General features: G+C 46.1%; 1 protein-coding gene across 4 annotated transcripts in view; it reads right to left on the bottom strand.

Moving 5' to 3' along the window:
• Positions 1 to 13,025: 13,025 nt before the first annotated feature.
• Positions 13,026 to 24,254, bottom strand: part of TBX5 (T-box transcription factor 5) — a 110,427-nt gene continuing 99,198 nt past the window's right edge. For all 4 annotated transcript variants that reach the window (XM_077307999.1, XM_077307998.1, XM_077307997.1 and 1 more), the window contains exon 9: positions 13,026 to 17,394. In XM_077307999.1, the coding sequence (XP_077164114.1) occupies positions 16,808 to 17,394 (587 nt within the window). In that variant the 3' untranslated portion in view covers positions 13,026 to 16,807. The remainder of the gene's footprint in view (positions 17,395 to 24,254) is intronic.

The raw sequence follows: 24,254 nt of genomic DNA, 5'->3' as shown, positions 1-24,254 counted from the left end.
CACATTTGTTTTGTTTTGTTTTGTTTTGTTTTGTTTTGTTTTGTTTTGTTTTGTTTTGATTTTTATCCCTCTTTAGATGTCAGGCCAAGATTTTTTTATTTAAATGGGCTTTAAATTATGGGATGATTCTTCTATTGATTGCTTGTTCCCCAATGCTGAGGTTTAACTGGTCAGAATCATGTTGTTTTTATTGCTAGTGGTGATTAGTTTTAGGACTGATTTTGGTTTTCATTTTTAATTGTTTTGTGAATCTCTGCTTGAATCTCTATAAATATTTTAAAGAAGAAGAGTTGGCTCTTATATGCCGCTTTTCTCTACCAGAAGGAGTTTCAGAGTGGCTTACAGTCGCCTTCCCTTTCCTCTCCCCACAACAGAGACCCTGTGAGGGAGGTGAGACTGAGAGAGCCCTGATATTACTGAAGAAGAAGAGTTGGTCCTTGTATGCCACTTTTCTCTACCCGAAGGAGTCTCAAAGTGGCTTACAGTCGCCTTCCCTTTCCTCTCCCCACAGCAGACACCCTGTGAGGGAGGGGAGGCTGAGAGAGCCCTGATGAAGCATTCATCTGCCACATCAGGTCTCACAGAATTCTGAATTGTGACTATGGCTTTTCAGGAAGAATTCAACTCCATTTAGAACAAGTCATTTTCATTTTTCTGATAGTGCCCCTGTTTTTTCCCTGGATTCAACTTCCATTTATCGATGTCCTGTCAGTCTATTGCTGACTCCAAAAATCTGTCCAGAGCCTCATCTGGGTTAGATGAACAGGAGACAATAAGTTATAACATTACATTCCAGATCCCTGAATGATCTGCCCCAGTGGATTCATGCAGATGTTCAAGACATGGGAGAAATGTTGCAGGACCCTATAGCAAATCCCTTCTGGATGCAGGCCAACAAACATGAATGGATTCACGGGATCGTGGCACCTTCATTTGCCATCCCAGAGAGTTGGTTGATACTATTGTTGATAGTAACATGTCTGCCATGCTGCATCTTGGATTTTCAGTTGACATCAGTCAACGGTACCAATGGTGTAATGCCATTATGATCAAGCTGTGTATGGCCATATAACAGGCTTCTTCAACTAGCATTTCGTGAAACCCTGGGGTTTCTTGACAGCCCTGAAAGGGCTTCCTGCCTCTGACACATCCATCATTAGATGTCAGACCAAGACTTTTTATTTCAATAGGCTTTAAAGTTTGGGGAAGAAGAAGAAGAAGAAGAAGAAGAAGAAGAAGAAGGATTCTATGCCACTTTTTTCTGCCCAAAGGAGTCTCAAAGTGGCTTACAATCACCTTCCCTTTCCTCTCCCCACAACAGACACCCCGCGAGGTAGGTGAGGCTGAGAGAGCCCTGATATTACTGCTCAGTCAGAACAAGCTTTATCAGTTCTGTGGCAAGCCCAAGGTCACTGCATGTGGGGGAGAAGCAGGAAATTAAACTCGGCTCGCCAGATTAGAAAACCACCTTCCTAACCACTACACCAAAAAGCCCTAGTATGGACAGAACCAAGATTTTAGAAGTTCTTCATCTGATGTTTGATTTTAAGTTCTGCTCAAGCTAAACCATAATTTCCTTTGCTGAGATCTCCCTTCCTTTCACTTGCCATCACGGAGACTCTGCAAGAAGTGACAACAGCTGAGGAAATTGCTTTAGGATGCTTAAGGCTGATCCTGCGTTGAGCAGGGGGTTGGACTAGATGGCCTGTATGGCCCCTTCCAACTCTATGATTCTATGATTCTATGAAGATGGCGACTTCCAAGGTATGCTGCCACAGTATACCATAGATTCTAGGTGAAATCCCCCCCCCACACACACACACACACACAACATGGGCACCATTCCCAAATCTCTAAGAGTTTCTGAGGCCTGAGCTAGCAACATTCTTTTGTCTGCAAAAATGCCACACGAGGCCTTCTGGTTTGATGCCAACCACTGGTGGGACAAGTTCTGTCAAAAGGGTAGAGAAAACATCTGATTTCCACTTGCTGCGAGATCGGGAATTCGAGGATCCAGCTGTAGAAATCATTGGCGATTGAAAATGTTTATGATTTTTTTTTTTGTAAAGCTGTGTCTCCTGCAGACCTCGCCTGCCACCCAGTTTCTCTTCTCGTGGTACATAAAAAAGTCTGCTGCTCGCTTGGTGTAGGAGGGGGAAATTGTAATCTAATAATATAGGCCCCGGCGATCTCCTTGGCAGCTCCCATCACATTACGGCTCTTGGGGAGCTCTCCCTTTTCAAACGGTTAGGCCATGTCCGTCTGGCTTTATAGCCTCCCTCCCACTCCCTTTCCAAAGCCAGGGTGAGTCATTTATCTTGTTTGGTTGCATTCAATCACTTTTTAATATGGAAAACTTCTGTTACCTTCCTTTTTTTTTTTTGAACCTGGAATTATCCTGGATGCCTCCTCTTTGTTGGACAGAATATCCTTCTTGTGACCACAAGTGAATGCAGCTATTATTTTAATGTGGTTTAAGTCCTGGCTCGTGCAAAGAGGCAGTAACTATATCCCTTTTTTTCCCTTAGCCTTTAGTCCCTGGTAGAAGCAAGATCCAATATCCTCTGGTCTTTCTTCTTGTCCTTTTCATATATATATATGACTAAAGACAGGGAGGGATCAGAAGGCATAAAATATCGTCATGATTTATTGAATATCCCGTTCTTTTCCTTTCTTTCTCACGCTTTTGAACTAAGATTCGGACTCAAAGCTGCTGCGAAGATGGTTAATTGCTGTATCATACCGCTAACGTCCATACCGCTAATGTGGCGCAGACTGGTAAGGCAGCAGAAATGCTGTCTGAAGCTGTCTGTCCATTAGGTTGAAAGTTCAATCTTACCAGCCGGCTCAGGGTTGACTCAGCCTTCCAACCTTCCGAGGTCAGTAAAATGAGTACCCAGCTTGCTGGGGGGTAAACGGTAATGATTGGGGAAGGCACTGGCAAACCACCCCATATTGAGTCTGCCATGAAAACGCTAGAGGGCATCACCCCAAGGGTCAGACACGACTCAGTGTTTGCACAGGGGATACCTTTACCTTTACCTTTACCGCTAACGTCCAGCCTGCTGAAGTCAGGAGAGCATGAAAGCACGCACACTGTGTTGAGGTTATGTCAGTTGGTATCAAGAGAGGATATAACATGGCTTTGTTTTTGGGGGGTTGCTGTGGTCCAACAGGACTACCTGACTTTCTTGCATGTTATATTGGAAAGGTCTTTTTTTCTGATAAGTGAATGAAAAGAAAAAGCAGGGTCGAGTCTACACTTTGCTTTCTATCCACTCCCAGCCCGAATAAAACCCTCCCCTCTGCACTTTATTCGATTTACGTTTTGATTTTGGGTGCTTTAAATTTTCCCTCTGCAACATCCATGATTGATTTGTGGTGACCCCACCTTTCCCACGCAATATACAGGAGCAGATATAAGTCAGTATGTTTGAAGACCTGGCTTTTAAAGCTCCCAGTAAAACGTGTAGATGTTCTGAGTTTTGCGGAACAACAGAGAGAATACTATAACTTTATTCTCAGAGAATCCAAACACTTCATTTTGTCCCTACATTTCTCCAGCTTGGAGGAGATGGCTCCAGTGCTCTCCCCTCATCCCACAGTGTACCTGATTCTACAGCACAAAATGCATTAAGCAGAAATCTGATGCAATCTGATTTCGGTGGAAGTGAGTTCTCGAAGAAATGGTCTTGGGACACTATTGCTCCTTTGCAATAGACCCTCTTGGGTCTCTGCATTCCACGCTGGCCAGACTCCTTGAAGGTAATATGGCTTTCCCCTTGCAGATTGCAACCTGAGGCAACAGTTTTTAAACATGGAACCATATCAAATGATTTTCTTGACAATCTAGTAACTCAAGAAGAACCATGGGCTTTCCCCCCTCAAGAACCAGAGCGGCAATATTTCCACAGAACTCCTACTTAAGTAAGGTTTACTCCTCATAAATCACATCCCTTCGCCAGCCGGTTCTTGATCAATCTTTTCCAGGTGTTCCTCCCAGAAACCCACAGAGGCCTTCCTTGTAGCCTGGAGTTTTTGATTAGCTTATAATTATCTGATGTTCTTGAAACATTATTGTAACGTGGCAATGGCCTCTTCCTCGCTCTTCTCTGCTGCGGGAAATCCCAGCCAGTCTTCAGGAACTTCTGATAAGATTAAAATTTGATCTGATTTCTTAGCATCGGCCCTAGTGAAAACGTTTGTTTGGGCAGAAGCCGGTGCATTGTGGGAGTTGTAGTCCTTTACAGCCATGGGCAACCAATGCAGGAGGGGAAACGATATAGTTAAATGTGGGTGAAATTCCTTGATTGTTGCCATGTATTGAAGTGTTGAAAAGTGCCTTGTGCGCTTTTATTGTTCTGCTGCTATGTTCTTCCCCCCCCACAAGCTTTGTGCAATTTTTATTAATAGTCACACACAGAGTTATTAAACTCCAGATGGAGACAAATTAAGCCTCTGAGAAAGGGGTAGGATATTTTTCTACAGGCCTGTTAACAACCTTGTATTTTCCTGAATTTTGGAGAGGAAAATCTGATGACATTTCTGTGGGATAGCTGCAACCCAACAGCGTTCCTTTTGCATTTGGCCACTGGCAGCAGGCAATCCCCCATCCTTACTAATTTGCAGAGCAGGAGAAAAGTGGGGGGAAATAGCACTGATGCTGGTGCTCTAGGAATTTCCCCTGGTCTGTATGGTCTCTACCATAGAGTTTAAGGCAAATTCCTGTAGCATCATCCAGAAACGCCAACAACTCCTCTTGCAACTCCACTCTACTGGGAAATTGCCCCCAAATCTCCCCCAAATCACCTCCAGTGTGTGAGTGGGCATCTGTATGCAGTCTTACTCAATAATAGTCGGAAGTATTTGTCCGGAACAGGAAGTTCAGCTATGATACAATCTGAGTGGTGCTTCTGGCAAGTGGCACTTCCCCAACTCAGAATGTGAAACCTGAATCTGCATACAAGCTATCCAGTGTTCAGAAGGATTGCACTGCCTTTGTGCACACTCACAACACTTCTTTAGTGTGAATTCTCTTTCTCCTGATGAAATTCTCATTCACCCCTATGAAACAGCAATGGCCAAGCTAGCTGTTTCATAGGTGGATGTGTAGGCGTTCTTTAATCTTAACCTCTGTCTCTCTGCAAAACTCAGAGGTTGTGAATATGAAAGATCTTACTGAATGTCATGACAACTTTGCCTGTACAAAGAGCTCAAGCTTCTTTTATGACTTCCATGTTCAGCTTAAAATCGCTGTCGTTCCTTTCCTGCCCCTAAGCAAAATTCAATAAATATTACTGCTAAAGCTGAATCCCGTTTGGCGTCTGTTGCATGGGAATAATGTTAAAATAGCACTGAAATGACAGTAATGTTAAAAGCAAACCAATAAGATTACGGAAGTAATGGAGACAATGAATTTCTAGCACCACAATGCGACGCCTATACATAAATTTCCCAATTTGCTTCAAAATGAAAAACATTTATTTCTAAACCGTGGTATCTTGTTTGCTAATCAATACTAAAAATTTCAATGTTGAATATTGGTGCACAAGGATAATATCAGACAAGCCACCGGTTAAGGCTGTGTTTCAATATGTTTTTCGTCAGCAATAGTATGGGCAATTCCGCACATTTAAAAAAATAGCATTATGACAACAAAATGGCGTAATGCTGGCCATTCCTCACCTTCTGGCTCCCTTGCTTTCCTCTGCCACCTTCTCACACTTCTTGGCACTTCACATGCCTGCTTGAAATGGCGGAAGAGAGCAATGTGATTTACATGCAACTCTCCTCCACCTGTCAATCAAGCCAGGCAGCCAATCACCTTTCTCCGTGTTTTAAAGAGTCTGCAATGCCAGCTTCTCCATTGAGACACGTGAATCTAATCATAGATGTATAGTGCTTTTTTAATGCCACCCCTTTTGTAATCATGAGCCTTGAAGCTTTTAAAAATTAATCTCCAGCACAATTACATTACATACATTACATTCACAACTACCTGCCCACCCACAGTGACCTCCATGCCCAGATGATGCCCTACCCCAAATAAAAAGAATCCCTGGCCAGACTGGCATGGAAGAAATTTGTCCCCTGATCCCAAAAGTGGTGATCAGCATTTCCCTGGGCATTCAAGAAAGGGCCACAAGAGCCAAGCACTGACACAACCCTTCCTGCTCACCCACTCACAATCTGCCTAAATTCACAGTATCAGCCTCTCCATAAAGAGAATAAAAGTGTTAGAGATTAATGGCTAAGGAGCAATGCAGTAAGGCCACCTTGACCAGGTCTCTAGAGAGGCACCATATACTTTTTCTAAATAGATGCAGAAATAAATAAACAAGGTATATGCGTATATGAGCTGGGAAAGAATACTCAGAAACAGTCTAGCTATTTTCTGCCAAGAAAACCCATAAATACCAAGTTGATTCCAAAAGCGATCCAAAAAGAGTTCTCTCATCGATAACAGTCACATTAGAGCCGTTCCCTCTGGCTTTCGCACAAAGGGATGAAGCCCAGTTTGGGGAGCAAAAAGCCGAACGCATCAAGATATGTTATGTATTTATTCAGTTGGCCTGGAAAAAAGCTATAAAGCACACATTTTGAGTAAAGAAGGGAGATTTATGGGGGGTTTGCAAATCTAAGTCATATCTTACTGTGTCCCCCAGGCTGGGAGACTCTAATCATTAACATACCCCGAGCATGGACACACGGTGGCCGGAGAATTGTTTCCTTCTGGCCACGGCTCTTGCTGGAGACACAGGAGGGATTGAGCTACTTTGCCTGACAGTTGGGTAAATGAATTGCCAATTCCTTCTGAGCTTGGAGGGGGTTTCGCCAGGTTTCTTTTTCCTGAAATGAAAAAAATGGGGGCATTTTATATGCTTCTTTGATCACTCGGAGGCTTGACAAATTATTTTCCGAGGAATTTCTTTAGCCTTAATACTGTAAAGCGGGGAAATGGATTGATTCTCAAGCAGGCACTTTCATGTTACAGAAATTGCAACTGGGAAGGGTCCTCTTCTCCTCCTGTATACAATCCTACATCCTCTGTCTACATTTGCTCTTCTGAAATGGGGCCGACTGCACAGATCCATTCATGAAGAGAAGTTGTATTTAGTATTTGCAAAAAAATTGAATGTATAATCTGGAGCTCAATTTAGCCTGGAGTTTAAACTACATGTAGAAAGGGACTGGCTGGACATCAGGGGCAGGGGGGAAATCACAGAGTAGTTTGTTAGTGGAACTAGATGCCTAAGGAGGTGGTGAGGTCCCCTCCACTCATGTTCTTCAAGCAGCGGCTGGACAGTTATCATGGCTGCTTTAGGCTGATCCTGCATTGAGTAGGGGGGTGGACAATGTATGGCCCCCTTCTAACACCTTGATTCTGTATTTTTGCAATCATCATGGGACTGCAGGGAAAACAATATAGCATCAGACTGGGTGTTTTATTGTTGAATGTAATGATTTGATTGTATGTTTATGAACAAAATAAAAGCCCTGCCAGATCAGATCAGTGATCCATCTTGCACAGTGGCCAACCAGCTCCTATGGAGGTCCAGCAACCCGGCATAGAGGCCAAGACTTCCCCTGGCTGATTGCCTTTGAATGTGAACAAAATGTCTTCTTGGGCTCCAGGGACCATGTTCAGCATCTCAGAAATCCACCCAGACAGAAATAAACTGCAAAACAACACAAATCCCAAAGGGGGGGGGGTGCTGTATTGTTCTGGCATTTCTCCATAGAAACGCATCAGTGCTGATTTTTATTTCAAATGCATCTGTGTTGTGGCATTACTGCATAACAATGTGGAAGTGCCTTTTTTCAAAGTAATTGTGGGGCTGGGGAGGGGCGAAAGTTTCAGTCCACAAGAGAACTGCTGTGCTGTGATTGGTGGCTTGCTATGATTGACAAGCCAAGGAGCAGAGGGATAGTTTGGTTTGTTTTCTCTTGCAGCCTTATCAGGAGGCAAAAATCTGTGATGTGGAAGAGGGAAAACATGGGAGGGGTCTCCCTGTGAGGAGGGCTGCAAACACGAGATTTACCATCCCACGTTTGCAAGCAGGAAGCCACTCGTGTTTTGCCCCTCCGTGCGGAAACGGTCAAAAACATGGAATTCTAATAGGTGCTGCTTTCCAATCTGTCCAACCTGTGGCCTTCTGAGAATTCAGGATTTCCACACCCACTAGATAATGGACTTTCAATGTGCTTTTTCAGCTGGATTTTCCTGTACAGAACAGGAAAATCTACTTCTAAAGTACACTGGAAGTGCACCATTAACACCAATGAAACCCTGGCCTCCCTACCCACAAAACAGAAAAAACACAAACAAAAAAAAAAACCACCAACTGCCCAACCAAATCAGGCTCCCTCTATAAGGCCGTTCATAAATATAATTCAAAATAAGTTAATTAACGTAATTTGATTAATTTGATTAAAATGTTAAAAGCTGTTACCAATCATTTATCAATGTAAATTAATTGTATAAATTCCTGTTGTCACCCACCTTGAGCCAACTGGGAAGGGCGGGTTAAAAAAAAGTTCTTATTACTGTCTAATGTATACAGTGGATTTCTGTACACCTTGGATAATGCACTTTCAATGTGCTTTTGCAATGTGCAAAAATGGAAAATCTATGACTAAAGTGCAGTGAAAGTGCATTATCCAACCTGTCGAGAATATAGGGAGGTCCATGTAGTCTCATCCAGACAAGGACACAGAGCTGCCACCCTCCAAAGGCAACCTGGACATCTCCAGGAATGACTGCTGATCTCCAGACAAGAGATCTCATTTTTTTCCCTGGAGAAAGTAGCTGCTCCAGAGAGTGGACTTGGTGGTGTCATACCTTTTCCCTAAACCCCACTTTCTCCAGGCTCTATCCCCAAACACAGACTTTCCCAATCTGGATTTAGCAGCCTAAACAAGAACAAAGAGACTGATCCTGTGAAGGCTCAAGGGGGTGGCAGGTGACAGTGGATAAGCGATAGGGTTGTGAGTGTCCTGCAAAATGCAGGGGTTGGACTAGATGACCCAGGAAGTCCCTTCCAACTATTCTATGATTCTATGAAAAGATATGTGCAGAACCAATATCTCTAGTCTGCTGAACGGTGTAGGTGTGAACATCCTGTTAATAAAATTAAAAATCCACTGCAATTTATTTTAAAAAATACAAGGTTAAATACTGCAGACCTGACATGAGTAGAAGGTTATACGAAACCCTTCCAAGGCGGAAATCACTTGGCTGGCAGGGCCCAGCCACGCCTGAATTCCACCCCTGGATCTGGAATTGCGTCAAGTGAAAAGGCTAAAGCCTGTTACGGGAACAGGGTAAATATTTCACAGGTGCTGAAATGAGGAAAGTCAAAATCAAAGGGCTTTCAAGTCTTTTTCAGTGTATCATGCTGGCGAGTGAACAGAGCAAATCTGGCAGAGGAATTTGGCTGAGGAGAAATTGGTGAAAGTGTTACATGGAAGCATCCCCAGCTGTGTGCAGGGATTAACTCAGGCTACACAGCAGTTCTGCCTTCTCCTGTGTGACCTCCCTGTCATCAGGGATTGCCATTGGATGTCCTTTCCCAGGTGTTCCCACCTTCAGAAGTTAGACAGGTGTCTGTCTAGTTGTTCCTGTTATAGCCCACATTTCGACTTCCATAAAGAACGTAAGACAATGGTGCAACAGTTAGAGAAATGCAGCAATAATAATATCATTTGGAACTTCTTGGCACCAATCCTGTTGTTGGACGGAGGAAGGGGGACACCTTCTCAGGTAGAACATTGGAAGCCACAGGGCAGACAGCATATATCTCTCTCCTCTCTTTAGGGCAAGGTGGTCTCCGGGGTAGGGGACCTTTTCTCTGGCTACATCTTTATCGATACATTTTTGGTGCCAGGCAAAGTCTGTCCTCAATTGTTACCCAAGACTTGAGTCCCCCCCCCCCCCGTGTGTTTTATTGTTGTTCATTATTTATTAATTCATTCATTTTTAATTTTAAAAAAATTAATTTATGGTTTGTTTGTTTGACGTATGTTCCTGCAAGCCCCATGTGGAAAGGCTGAGGGACCTGGGAATGTTCAGCCTGGAGAAGAGGAGGTTGAGGGGGGACATGATAGCCCTCTTTAAGTATTTGAAAGGTTGTCACTAGGAGGAGGGCAGGGAAAGGTTCCTGTTCGCAGCAGAGAGGACCAGCAGTAATGGCTTTAAACTACATGTAGAATAGTACCAGCTAGATATCAGGAAAACATTTTTCACAGTCTGAGTAGTTCAGCAGTAGAGTAGTTCAGCAGTAGAATCTGCCGCCTAAGGAGGTGGTGAGCTCCCCCTCACTGGCAGTCTTGAAAAAGTGGCTGATCCTGCATTGAGCAGGGGGCTGGACTAGATGGCCCCTTCCAACTCTTGGATTCTATGATTCTATGTTAATGACACTTTATGCCATGCTTGCTCTTTGTGTTGACTTAGAAAACTTCTTGGGATGGAAAGGCACACCCACTTTTTTTAACAAAGAGCAATGGATTATGTTGCACGCATGCTAAAGAGACATGATATTCTTTGCAATGTCTTCATACGCTGCGTAGTGCGGTAACGAAAACTTCATCCCTTCCCAGGCTGAGGCACAGTGCAAATTAAGCCCCAAGTCCAACCAATGCACTTCTGCCCCAGTTGGAATTAATGAAAGATTTGTTCCCCTCTTGATGCTAATCGGGGTAGACGTAAACCCAAAGGAATCAAATGGGGGGAAGGACCTTTCAGATCCAAGGTCAGGAAGGGCCTGTCCCTCCTGGAAATAAGGTCAAGTAGCCCTCCACTGCATAGTGCTCGACGGGGCATCCGTTCCTACTTTGCCTTTCCCAGAAGATGTGGAAGGAGACTCCAGCTGCTCCTGTAGGCAGACCGTGGTAGAGTATGAACATGACGACGAACCGTTTCTGTTTCTCGGGATGGTGGTTGCCGTAGTCTCTTCACAACCACCAAGTGCAGGTTGGTCTCCCAGGTCAAATCAGCAGCGTGATGTCACAGGTTAAAAAGGTAGTGAATGCAACTTTGGCCATACACACAGGGCCATACTAGAGGGGATGGCATCCGCAGGTCCAACCCATTTGACAATTGAGGCTGTGTGTGTGTGTGTGTGTTTGTGTTCTTTGGCTGGTTCCAGTGTCTCAGTCCTTGAAGAGGCACAGGGGAGAGCATCTCACCCAAGTGCGCTGTGGGCCCCCATCAGGATCAAATCCTCACCACGTTGTTAAATGGCCTCATCAGGCTTTGAAATGCTGGTGGGATTCACTGCTCGATTGGGGGGTGCTGTCTGAACCAGTTTGGCCCCCAGTGTCCAGATTGCATGTTAACAGTCTATTCTGTGCTTGTCAGGCCTCACCTGGAGTACTGGGTCCAGTTTCGTGCACCACGTTGGGCTGCAAGGTGGCGATTCAGCACGTGAATTTGGTAGCAAGTACTGTCAAATCAATCATACTTGTGTCTATGTAAAATGCCAGCAAGTCATAGCTGCCTTAAGGTGGCCCCGTAGGTTTTTCGAGGCAAGAGGCTAAGAGAGGTGGTTTACCATTGCTTCCCTCCTTCGTGTCACAACCCTGAAATTCCTTAGTGGTCTCCCATCCATATCCTAACCAGAGCCAACTCAGCTTCCGAGATCTGAAAAGGTTGAGCTTGACTGGGCCATCCAGTTCAGAGTTACCTCAGAGTAAATGAACAAGAACTGGAAGGCTTCAGAAGTATGCATGTTGACTCTGCTAATCGCATGGGTTTTACTGTTGAGTACATTTGTGCATTTGATCCAACAAACTGGACTCTACAGTGGCACCTTTAAGACCAGCAAAATTTTATGCAAGGGATGAGCTTCCATGTGCATGCACATTTCTTCAGGTACAATGGCAGAAGAAGTGTTGGTTGGTCTTGAAGTTGCCATTGGACTCCAAATTTATTCTGTTGCTTCAGGCCAATATAACTACCTGCTTGAATCTATTTACTCAAATGTAAACCTTGTGGATGCTGATATAGCGTGATGGCTAAGAGATGCCACAGAATTGCTAGGGGGCCTTAGACTAGTTACCTTCCATTTTCATCTGCAACAGGGAGATAATAAAGCCCTATCTAAGAGGTTATTGTAAGGATTACAAGATTACATATGTGAAACATTTTACAGCATCATGCACTGTAAAGTCCTGTATTTCTTTTCTTTTTTTGCCATTGTGTTACAGCCATCTTAAGGTGACCCTGTAGGACAGACCTTATGATCGTGGAGGAGCCCCTGAAACAGTTTTTCAGGCTTTGAGGAACTCCAGACGTGAGGTCAGATACCCACCCCTCCCTGCCACATCCCCAGGAAGTGACATCACTGGAAGTGACATCACCACCCACATTAAGAGGCAGGCTCAAGAGAGACCACTGGGGGGAGAGACAGAAGGGCGTTTAAGGTGAGATTAGGAGTGTAGGCTCCGCCCCTCCCAGGAACAGAAACCAGAAGAGAACTCAACAGAAGCCCCTGGTTCCTTAGCTTGTGGGTAAGTCCATTAAGGCAGGGTCCACAGATCCCTGGTTGGGAATCCCTGCTGTAGGGTTTTCAAAGCATGTGACATTCAAAGGTAGTTTGCCATTGCCTGCCTCTGTATCATGACCCTGGACCTTCTAGGTGGTCTCCCATAAAAATACTGGTGAGCTCCCCATTGCCTACAGTCTTCAAGCAGTAGCTGGACAGATACTTCTCATGGATGCTTGAGGCTGATCCTGGACTAGATGGCCTGGATGGCCCTTTCTCATGCTAAGGTTCTACGATTCTATTAACCAGGGTTGACCCTGCTTACATTCTGAGACTTGGTAAAATTGGACTAAGGTGGGCTTACCAGAAGAGGGTACATGTTCTACTATGTAATTTTAAACAGGTGCTATTCTATTACAGCCTGGGACATCGGTTAGAAAAGATATACCATGAAGAATGAAGAATTCATGATCAAGCTTACATTTAGTCTGTGATTTTGTTCAACAAAATAAACGAGAACAAAAAGGGTGTCCAGATACCTTGTACTTCATAGCACATGGTATTTATTAGACATAAATTGCCACACAAGAATATGGAAAGGTTAGATAGGTAGAATTTTTTTGTTCGTAGCAACATACATTTGACATATCTGCATCCTTACATACCATCATTCGCTCACACTCATCCTCTCTGGCGTGCATACACATATACCCTGTTTTCTTAATTAGGGTCACTTGTAATTTTTAAGTACAGTTCTGGGGGGGGGGAAGGCAAAGGAGGAAACAACCTTACAATCTGAATATCAATAAAAAAAATTAAAAAGTTTTCAACCAGCTGCCTTGCTGACTTTATCGCCTGTTATTACTCATTCGAACGCCTGTTTGTCAATAAATAATACCAGTAAAATATTACATCTGAAGCACCCTGCAAATGGAAGATTTTTTTTGACCTCGTCAGTTTTCCCAACCCCCTCTCAAAAAGAAAACCCACAACAAATTTGCTTAACATCTCATTGAATGCGTTAAAGTAATATTCTTTAAATTTTCCCATTTCCCCCCTTTTGTACAAAAGATAACCCCCCCCCAAAAAAAAAGAACAAAAAGTCATTTTGCAAACATGTTTGTTTTTATAAAACTCACTGGAACCCTCTTGTTCATTTCAGATATTTTTCGTGTTGTTCACAAAGGCCTACGAGGCTCTGATCTTGATTTCATTCTTGAGCTTAGGTAGACTGAGCATCATGGTGGAGGTGAAACAGGTGGAAACATCCTGAATTATTCCAAACTGCTCTTTCTTTCCTACCATTTGTTTATTAAAAAATCACTCCTTAGGTTTTGGTGACCTTTTTGGCAAAATGTCTTCTTTAAATGGCCCTCACTTTCTCTCCCTGCCCTTCTTGGCCTCCGATCATCCTGAAGCAGCTGACTGGTTACACCAGCCCACATTCGTTTTAGGAATCCAAGGGTGTTGTCTTGCCGGATGTAGCATGGCGCTCTTATCCTCCTTACTATAGTATTGTGTGGGTGGGTTGTCCATGGACTCCACAAGGATGGAGGACAAAGAGTGTTAGGGGAATGAATGCTCTAGACTGGGTTTTTGGCGGGAGGGGAGGAAGATGCCCTATTTGTAAAATGTAAGGATACGATTCCTTTCGTGCTCTGCACCTGGACGTCTTTCCAGGTACAGGAAATGGAGATTCAAAGGAATTATGCACACTAAGCAGCATTCATGGAAGAGGATCAGAGAATGACTCAATCATCCCTTGCGGGGAAAGAATCAGCTCCTCCAAACTGGCAATGTTCATGCCCAGAATCAAAGCTGCTGAACCTTTGGCACAGCCTCAGTGGAGACTACTCCAAATTGTTCCCTTGAACTGGTTGTTGAATGGCTCCCATATTCCAGAGCAAGTTCACATGAAGGATTAACTACTTGTGGACGAAAAGGCTCACCCCAAGGAACAATTTACTGGCCACTTACATCCCTGCCTATATCCGATTTAAGAATGGGAAATTTTGAAGATATACAGAATTTGGGTCTAGGAATAACAGGTTGAAGAGCTATTCCATGCTCATATGGCACCCAGGGAACTGGAGTTCTATCATGGGAGGAGGCAGCATCTTAGAAAACAAGACTCTCAGCACTAAGTTACAAATTTCACAACTAGCCGGTGTACGCCATGATAGTTAACATATTACAAGAACTAATATCAAGCCATGTAGAGCAGGGGTAGTCAACCTGTAGTCCGCCAGATGTCCATGGACTACAATTCCCATGAGCCCCTGCCACCGTTTGCACAAACAGTGCAATATATATTTTACTGGCTTAACTATTGGGTAAGGTGACCAGATGTTAACATTGGTAAAGCGGGACACCATTGACCGGGGAGGGGGGCTGTGTTCTTGATTAAAAATTTGGTCTATTTGGAGCAACAAAAAGTTTCATAGAACGCAAAAATAGTATTGTAATATATATTTTTTTTAAAATTCAACATAAGTACAATTTGCCAGGTACCCACAGATGTCACTCCAAAAGTGGGACAATCTAGTCTCCTTACTATTGGGTTATGTATTGCTGCTTGCAAAGAGTAGCTGTACCCATTTTCCTCAAGAGCTTTTGGTCTCCCCCCCCCACACACACACACACTTCTTCCTCTCCAGTTTTATCCTTAGATCATGGCTACATTTGCCATGCAGAAAAGGCACGATTGTTTTCCTCTCCTGGAAAATGGCATGAACCCGGGGCTCCTGAGAGCCCATTCAGATGCACCAAATGCATAGATGCTGGCTCAGAAGCATCTATGCTGGCAGCATGTGTGCTGTTGTCCCCATTGCCACCCATTAGAATTCACTTCTATCCTGCTATCACGGTATTCCGTGTTCCTCCACCCCATGTGCTAGCTAACTGTATGATGTAAAGCTGGAAAAGGAAAACGGAGAGTTTCGTGATCTCGGGGCATGGCAAATTCTAGGGGATAAAACATAACGGAAAAGCCAGACGCATAGCTGCCATTTCTAGCAGCAGCAATGTGTCCAGTGAAACAACCCCAGCTTGGCCCCCAAGCAAGGTTCATGTTTAAACATGCAGTAGGAAAACGCTAGAGGGCGTCACCTCAAGGGTCAGACATGACCCAGTGCTTGCACAGGGGATACCTTTACCTTTACCTTTAGGATTAGGTGAGCCATTAAAAAAAAGTGCAGGTCTCTCTTGCTTAAAAGAAACAGGAAGGAGACAAACGTTGCAGCTAATTTGACAGGAACGCTTTTCTGTTCTTGGACTCTCGAGCATAACCCGGCAGATTATGAAACAGGCACAGGGAAGAAAAAGTCGGTCAAGGAGTGGATGACAAGTGGTAGGTTAAAGGGTCTTACCTGTGGAATAATGGTTTTCCCCACCACCCCTTTTATGACACACAACACTGAGGAGTCACAATCAGATTCCCCAAAAGTTAGCTCACTGCAGAAAGTCAGCAGAGAGGGGAGAGCCGTTAGGATCGGGGCCATAGTGCTGGAGAAGGGGGAGGGGAGATATTCTTCCTTTCATCCTTGCCCAGCTACTTTAAGAAGAAAGGCAAAGACAACCAGCTTACAGCAACCCCCCCCCCAAAAAAAAAGGCCACCTTCACAGGAACAAAATCATTATGCTATCTTTGCTTCACACTATGATCCTTATCCATAATGTTGCACTCCCCCCTGCCTTCACTTGTAGTTCTGTTTTGCACATCTGGGGATCGGATGATGGATCACCCACATGACCTTTCAAAGGGAACCCCACCTACTCTTCAGGCCCACCCATTTTTTTTAAGTCACCGTTGAAACGGACAATTCCCCCCCTCGCCCCCCAAGTGACTTGAAAGGATATATATCTATATATATTATCATTTATTATATAACATGTCAATCTCAACACCAAAGAAAGAAAGGAAGGAAGGAAGGAAAGAAGGAAGAAGCGCAAGGTATTCTAGCTGGATGCTCAAGCACTCTTCTGTGTGTCAAAAGACAGCAAAAAAATAAAAATATAAAATAAAATCCCGTGAGTCAACTGAAAACGAAATTTTTAAAACGTTTGGGTGCAGAGCCAACGCAAACTCCGTTGGGCAGCAGTGTCCGGGCATAGGGCCTGTCAGGGGGAAATATGGGGGGGTCAGCTTGTTGGTGGCCTTTAGGAGTTAAAGAGGAGGAGATACAATACCATGGTCGGGCCGGATAGGGCAGCATTGTCCGTCTCTTGAGTGCTTGGATACGAACATTCAGTTAAAGCCAGTCTCCCCGACCGCTGACTGTTCCGCAGTCTAATTTCCCCAGCCGCTCTCTTGCGTGGCCTTGTTAGCTGTTCTCACTCCAGTCTGGCACCATGCCCACTCCGTGCACAGAGTGGTACTGATGCGGGGAAAGGGTCCGGGGCACCCCGTGGGAATAGAGGAACTCGGGCGGTTGGAGGCTGCTGGGAGCAGACTGGATGCCCGCCTGAGGTCCACATTGCCGAACGATAGGCTGGTGAGGGACGGAGGTTTGATGCTGGAACATGGCGTGGGTGTCCCCGATTTGTGGCGAGGTATGATTCGCGACAGTGGTGAGGCGGGGCATCAAAGGGCCGGAGGTAAAATGGGCAGAAAAATGCTGGTACGGGAGCCGGTCCATGGGCTGCATGGCAGTCACTGTGCAGCTGCTGTAGGAGGGCACGGCAGGCCAGGTGTTGCAGCTGATGTCTTCCAGGCTGGGCACAGCCTCTGTGGCTGGGGCAGAGCTGGCGTACATACAGGCTTGACGCTGGGCCGACTCAGTCCGGTACGAGCTGGCACTGAGTCCCTGCTGCTGGGAGTAGCTGGAACGGTAGAAAGAATCCTCTTCAGCGGGGGACGTTTCCATGTAGGGCTTCTTGTACGGATGCTCTGTGGTCGAACATTCTTCATCTGAGGATAGAAAACAGACTGTGAACAATTTGGGGGGTGTTATAAGGTAAAGGTAAAGGTATCCCCTGTGCAGGCACTGAGTCATGTCTGACCCTTGGGGTGACGCCCTCCAGCGTTTTCATGGCAGACTCAATCCGGGGTGGTTTGCCAGTGCCTTCCCCAGTCATGACCGTTTACCCCCCAGCAAGCTGGGTACTCATTTTACGGACCTTGGAAGGATGGAAGGCTGAGTCAACATTGAGCTGGCTGCTGGGATTGAACTCCCAGCCTCATGGGCAGAGCTTTCAGACTGCATGTCTGCTGCCTTACCACTCTGCGCCACAAGAGGCTCTATACGTATAGGTAGGTGTAGATTACTTTTAATGGCATAAAAATACAAATAAATACAGATAGCCACAACAAAGATGGATGTAGGTGATTTACGCTGAAAGCCAATGTGCAGGCTAGTATTTTTGCAAATACAAAAGATTGACTTTTAACATAGAATACAGTACATTTGCAGTTTTAGCCAACAGAGTATGATTCTTCTTGTGAGGAGGAGGAGGAAGAAGAAGAAGAAGAAGAAGAAGAAGAAGAGTTGGTTCTTATATGCTGCTTTTCTCTACCCGAAGGAGTTTCAAAGCGGCTTACAGTCGCCTTCCCATTCCTCTCCTCACAACAGACACCCTGTAAGGGAGGTGAGGCTAAGAGAGCCCTGATATTACTGATGAGGGAGAAGAGTTGGTTCTTATATGCCACTTTTCTCTACCTGAAGGAATTCGCTGGCAGGGGCTCCTGGGAATTGTAGTCCATGGACATCTGGAGGGCCGCAGTTTGACTACCCCTGATTTAGAGCAATGCTGCCTAAACAGTTCAATGCATCATCAGCGATTTATGTCTACTGGATAAGGTGGATGGTGGAGTGGTCTCACTTTTGGAGGGACATCTGGGGGTACCTGGCAAATTGTACTTACGTTGAAATTTTAAATATATATATTGCAATACTATTTTTGCATTCTATGCGTTCTATGGAACTTTTTGTTGCTCCATATAGACCAAATTTTTAATAAAGAACCCCCCGGTCAATGGTGTCCCGCTTTACCAATGTTAAAATTTGGTCACCTTACTCTAAGGGGCAAAAAAGGGTAGAGAGATCTGAGGGAATCTGTTTGCTTTTGAATTGCCTTCAGCATGGAAATGAAGCAAGGAGGGAAATTGCCAAAAAAAAACACTCTCAGAAAACCCAAGGAAACAACTGGAAAGTGAACTGAGTGCCGAAGGGAGGCAAATCAATGCAGAACAAAAAGGAAAAGCTGATGGACATGCACAGCAAAAGCGAGGGAAACCACCCGTGCATAATAGGCCCTCGTTCTGCTGCTTTTGTATGTACATGTGCAAGCTGGTAATTTGCCTTGAGTCTCTCTGAGAAAGGTTGGCTATAAATAAAGTCAATGAAGAAATAAACAGGGAATGCTGCTTTCTGCTAAGAGACTCCCAACAGCCTTTTTGCAAAGCTCTTACAGCTGTGTTAACCTTACCTGCCATGATGTCAGAACTGTTCGGGACTAGCCCATACAGAAAATCAAGTCTATTTTGCCTCTCCCGTCCAAATAAAATATCCACATTCCACAGAATTTTATCTCCATTGCGAATCAAGCTCCCATCTCTGATATAACAATGTTTGGCATTTGTTTAGGTGTTTTGAGTGTTCCAAGAACCCCACATCCTTTATCTTGTTGAGCATCCATAGCAAGTAGTATTACAGAACTTGAAAAGGGGGTTAGAGCCATGGAGAATAGCTCCATCAGTGACTACAGGAAACCTCCACCTGCAGAAGTATTCAATGCCAGGAGGCAATGCCAGGGGAAGTTCTCAGCCTCTATGCCTTATTGTTGGCCATCCAGAGGAACTGTTCAGCCACTGTGTAAGGCAGGATGCTGGACTCAATGGACCACCGGGCTGATCCAGCAGGGCCCTTCTTATTGTCTAATATTGTTATTATTCACATGTTATAAATGTAGGGTTTGTCACCCGTATGACTTGGCAGAAGGTTCCTAAATCTGACCTGAACTTACCAGGAGCCCTTATCCAAGCCAGGAATTCACCAGGTGCAAGCCAGGGGTGGTCTTAGACACAGGGGATTGGGGCAGTTGCCCTGGGCTCCAGGCAGGGTGGGGGGCCCTGCCCCTCTGGCAACAGAGGGGGAAGAAGAGGAGAAGCTGGTGGTGGCCATGTGCTCCCTCCTCTGGGGCTCAGGTGGCACTCCTCATGTGCCAGGCACACCAACTTGCTTTGCGCACTGAGAGGACTACCCCTTTCTTGAGCCTCAGGAGGGGATAGGCCGCAAAGAGGTGGCAGCAAAACTGGGGCTGCATTCTGTACTTCTGCCCCAATCCCTAAGTGAGTCCTGGGGATCCCCTGGTTTTACAGCTCATCTCCAGGCGACAGAGATCAGTTCCCCTGGAGAAAATGGCTTCTTCAGAGGGGGGATTCCATAGCATTAGACTCCACTGAGGTCCCTCCCTGCCCCAAATTTCGCCCACTCCCAGCTCCGCCCCCCAAAATCTCCAGGTCTCCCCAAACCCAGAGTTGGTAACCCTTGCCCCAGAATTACTGAGACCACCCCTGAATGAAGCTTCTCAACATCAGCTCTTTCTGCACCGCTGTACCACACTTACGGGTTGTCATGAAGTGTTTGTAACCCTCGACCTGCTACATTAAACCCAAGGACTATTTCCTAAAGCCACAACCTTGACACAACCAAGCCAACAGGAAGCCAGAATGTCTGCAATCCGGGTTTGCTTTAGGGCTTGTACGCTGACTGGGGCCTCCTTCCCCTTTCTTTCTGAGCCCAACCAAGGAACCCTGGGCTGAAACAAATGCTGGTTGCAAAGCCAGCGGCAAAGCAGAGATGCCACTATCAGCCCCATCTCAGAAGAAGCACCCGCCCTTTGTTGCCCCAGGCCCTTTGCTGTCACAGGATGCCTCTTCCAGGCTACCCCCCTTCAAAATCTTCGACCCACAAGCCAGCTTTTTCTCCTCCAAGCGATTGCTCTAATCCTTTGCAGATTTAATCCGTTAAAACTCGCACCATCTACCGATGACTGTTGCAAGTCACAGGACTAGCAGTGGCCCGTGGTCTTAAGTAGATGGGTGGGGGTGGGGGGAGCCCCTCCGCTCTCTCTAAATGGCACCCTAAGGAGATCTCAGCGCGAGAATGGCGCACTGCGAGTGGCGCAGGCCGTGGATGGAAGGAGCAGCCGGGGATTACAACCACCGGCCTCCTTTCTCACTGCTTCTCCCACTGAGCCCCAGCTTCCTTCCGCAAGTTGCATGAGAAATGCTCCAACCTAGCTTGGGGCTTGTAACGATGATGATAATAGATACTGTCACAGAATGAATAATTACACAATATAGGACAGGCAGGGTCTGTAGCGCGAAGGGAAAGCGTGTGCATGAAACGGAGCAAAAACTGTGCGTGCAGAATCAGGCCGTCTAAGACAAAGCCGCGCTCCTGGATACCCATCTTTGTGGTCTCCAGGTAGCATCTTTTGATCAGCACATGCAGGTGAAGAGGGACACGGATAGATAGACTGGATGGAGGGGCTGGACTGCACCGGGTCAGACCGCAGGGGTGGGGGGAATAATCGCTATGTTTAAAAGCCCCCTGTCTTACGTGAGAAATGAGAAGCTCAGAAATTGGCTTTCTAGGGTGGCCAACCAACAAACGGGGCCTGGAGATCTCCCAGGATTACAAGTGATCTCTAACCTACAGAGATCAGCTCCCCTGGATAAAAGGGCTGCTTTGGAAGATGGACTTGATCATTATCCCCTGCTGGTGTCTCTCCCCTCTCAAAATTCTATGCTCCCCTGGCTTGGCTCCCAGTTTTGTTAAACGGATGAGAGCAGCAGGCTTTAACCTGGAGAATTTGGCATGATTCCCCACTACTCCTCCACATGCAACCTGTGAGTGACCTTGGGCCAGTCACAGTTCTCACGGAGCTTACTGTTTAAAATGTACTCCCAGGGTCCATCAGAATTTTTGTGAGGTCTTTGCCACTGAGGAAAGCACTTTGAAAGCGGTTTTTATTGGTTTTTATTGGACGGTGCTTTGATGGATACAAATAAGTTAGAGATAAAAATTATCTTTATTATTATTATTATTATTATTATTATTATTATTATTATTATTATTATTATTATTAAATTGTGACCCGCCACTCCCAAGCAGGCTCATGGCGGGTTAAAGATGTCCAGTTAACATCCCCCCAATTAAAACCCCACTAAAATGGACAGAAAATACCAATACAATAGACCAACAACCCAACAACATGGCGGAGAAGGAGGAGGAAGGAGATATGAGGTAATAAAGGTTGCACCTTGACACCAAGGGGGCCCCATTGATCTTGCCCCACAGCCCCAGCCTCAACCATAGTCCTTCTTTCCTCAATTGCTTGCTTTACTTTTACTTTACACTATTCAGCCCCTGTTCAGGATTCTTGGTGATTTCTGTATCTTCACTGAACTAGATGCTTGATTGTTGTTGCTTTTTAGCCTCCTGCTGGGACCGGGGGATCCCCTGGAATTACAGCTCATCTCCAGGCAACGGAGATCAGTTCCCCTGGAGGAAATGGCCACTTAGAAGGTGGGGTGGTGGCATGGCATTATATCCCAGTGAACGTCCCCCCTGCCCCAAACCCTGCCCTCTGCAAACTCCACCCAAGTCATCAGGTTTCTCCAACTCAGAGCTGACAACCCTGTGCCTTACCGGTTATATGAATGCATCTGTATGCACACCGCATGCCCTCGAAATGAGATGCCAATTCAGAGATTTAATTTCTAGTTACGCTAGAGAGTGAGCCCCATTCTAGAAATGGCCACATATAAGAATGGGTCCCTAATAAAGCAAAAATAATGATTTTCCGAGTGCGGGGTGGGGGTGGGGTCTGTCTCTAGAAGGCAGGGCAAGATTAAAAGTCTCTCCTTTAACTGGAGAAGCTAAAGATTAAACCAGGTGGCTTCTGCATGAAAATCTGCCCCCAAACAATGAGCTTTGCACACAGCGCCCGTTTCCTGTGGGGTCTAGAGACTCCCTGGAATTACAAATGGTCTCCAGATTACAGGGGTCATCTCCATCCGAGAAAATGGCTGGAGGAGGGGCTCTCTGGCATCATACCCCACAGAGGTCCCTCCCTGAACCCTGCCTTTCCTAGAACCCACCCCAGATCTCCCGGAATTCCCCAGCCCAGCGTTGGCAACCCTGCAACCGCAGTTTTCCTGCTCCTTGCCGACTTTGCGGCTCGCTTGATCAGCCCTCCCTCTTTGGCCGTCAAAAGAGGGCCAACCAATTCGGGTTTCCTGAATGAGTACAGCAAAGCGGCGCGAGGAAAGGCCAATTTACACCCCAGAGATGTCCCGTTCAAAGCTCTGCAGAACATGCCGGAAGGTATCTGACAGGATGCGGCTCCTCCGGGATTAAAGCATGTGGCAGCTTTGATAAACGAGCCTTTTGCGGCTGGTCAGGCTCCCGCCACCGGGCAGATAGCGAGGAGACAGTGAAAGGGGAGGGCGAGGGCCCCCACGGCCACCGCACAGGGCTAGGCCCCGACCGAGGGACCGAGGAGGGGGAGATGCGCTGGGAGAGAGATAGTCCTCTGGCCTGGGACAATGCAAGGAAGCCAGATAAGGGGAGGGGAGGGGAGAGGAAAGGAGCCGAGGGGAGCCACCCACTTAGTGGGAATCCCCAAACTAGAAGGAAACCTTTGTTGATTCTTTATCACGCTGTAAGGCTGGGGACAGATGATGGATGGCTTCTCTGCGATTAGGCTGGCAATCGGAGGGCCTGGCCTTTTCTTGCTAAGGCGAGATATTGGGGATACTGGGGGAGGGAGCTGGCTGAAGAGAGAGGGCGGCTGCTGGCTGGCCTGGGCCTCACACCCCTGGCACCTCCAGGTGTTTGGAAAAGACTAATATTCGCCATGCCGGGGTAGCTGTGCAAGGCTGGGGCTATAGGGGGGGGGCGAGAGGGGACAATTCTCAGCCCCCATAGGCTTTCACAGAAACTAATTTCCCACACCAGCTCTGGGATTCTCCCTAAAAGACGACAGCACTGGAAAGAGTCTAAAGCAGGGGTAGTCAAACTGCGGCCCTCCAGATGTCCATGGACTACAATTCCCATGAACCCCTGCCAGCATTCACTTTATACCCTTTGCAAGACCCACCCTTTAAGAGCAGCAGCTTCTGATCTGGAGAACAGGCTTCGATTCCCCCCTCCTCCACATGCGGCCAGCTGAGTGACCTTGAGCCAGCCACAGTTCTCTCAGAGCTCTCTCAGCTTCACCTCCCTCACAGGGTGTCTGTTGTAGGGAGAGGAAGGGTAGGTGATTGTAGGTTGCTTTGCCTTACAATCAATCTGTTCTATGCAATACCCCGCAACGTTTTATGTAACCTGCCCTGAGCCATTTGGGTGGTATAAAAATCAAATGAGTGAGTGAGTGAGTGAGTGAGTGAGTGAGTGAGTGAGTGAGTGAGTGAGTGAAAGTTTTGAAGGGTAGATTCTATGGTATTATACCCCCACTCCAAACCCTGGCTTTTTACTACCCAAAGGAGTCTCAAAGTGGCTTACAATCGCCTTCCCTTCCTCTCCCCACAACAAACAGGCACCCTGTGAGGTAGGTGGGGCTGAGAGAGCTCTTGAGAGAACAGTTCTAACAGGACTGTGACTAGCCCAAGGTCCCCCAACTGGCTGCAGGTGGAGGAGTGGGGAATCAAACATAGCTCTTAACCACTACCACAAACTGCATGCAACTCGTATTAGCAGGTTGTCTCCTATCTCTTATGATCCCCTTCCTTCACCTTCATTCTTTGGGCCATTCGCCCAC

The sequence above is a fragment of the Paroedura picta genome, chromosome 13 (genome assembly GCF_049243985.1).
Source record: "Paroedura picta isolate Pp20150507F chromosome 13, Ppicta_v3.0, whole genome shotgun sequence".
Lineage (NCBI taxonomy): Eukaryota > Metazoa > Chordata > Lepidosauria > Squamata > Gekkonidae > Paroedura > Paroedura picta.
This window is presented reverse-complemented; position numbering and strand designations above follow the sequence as displayed.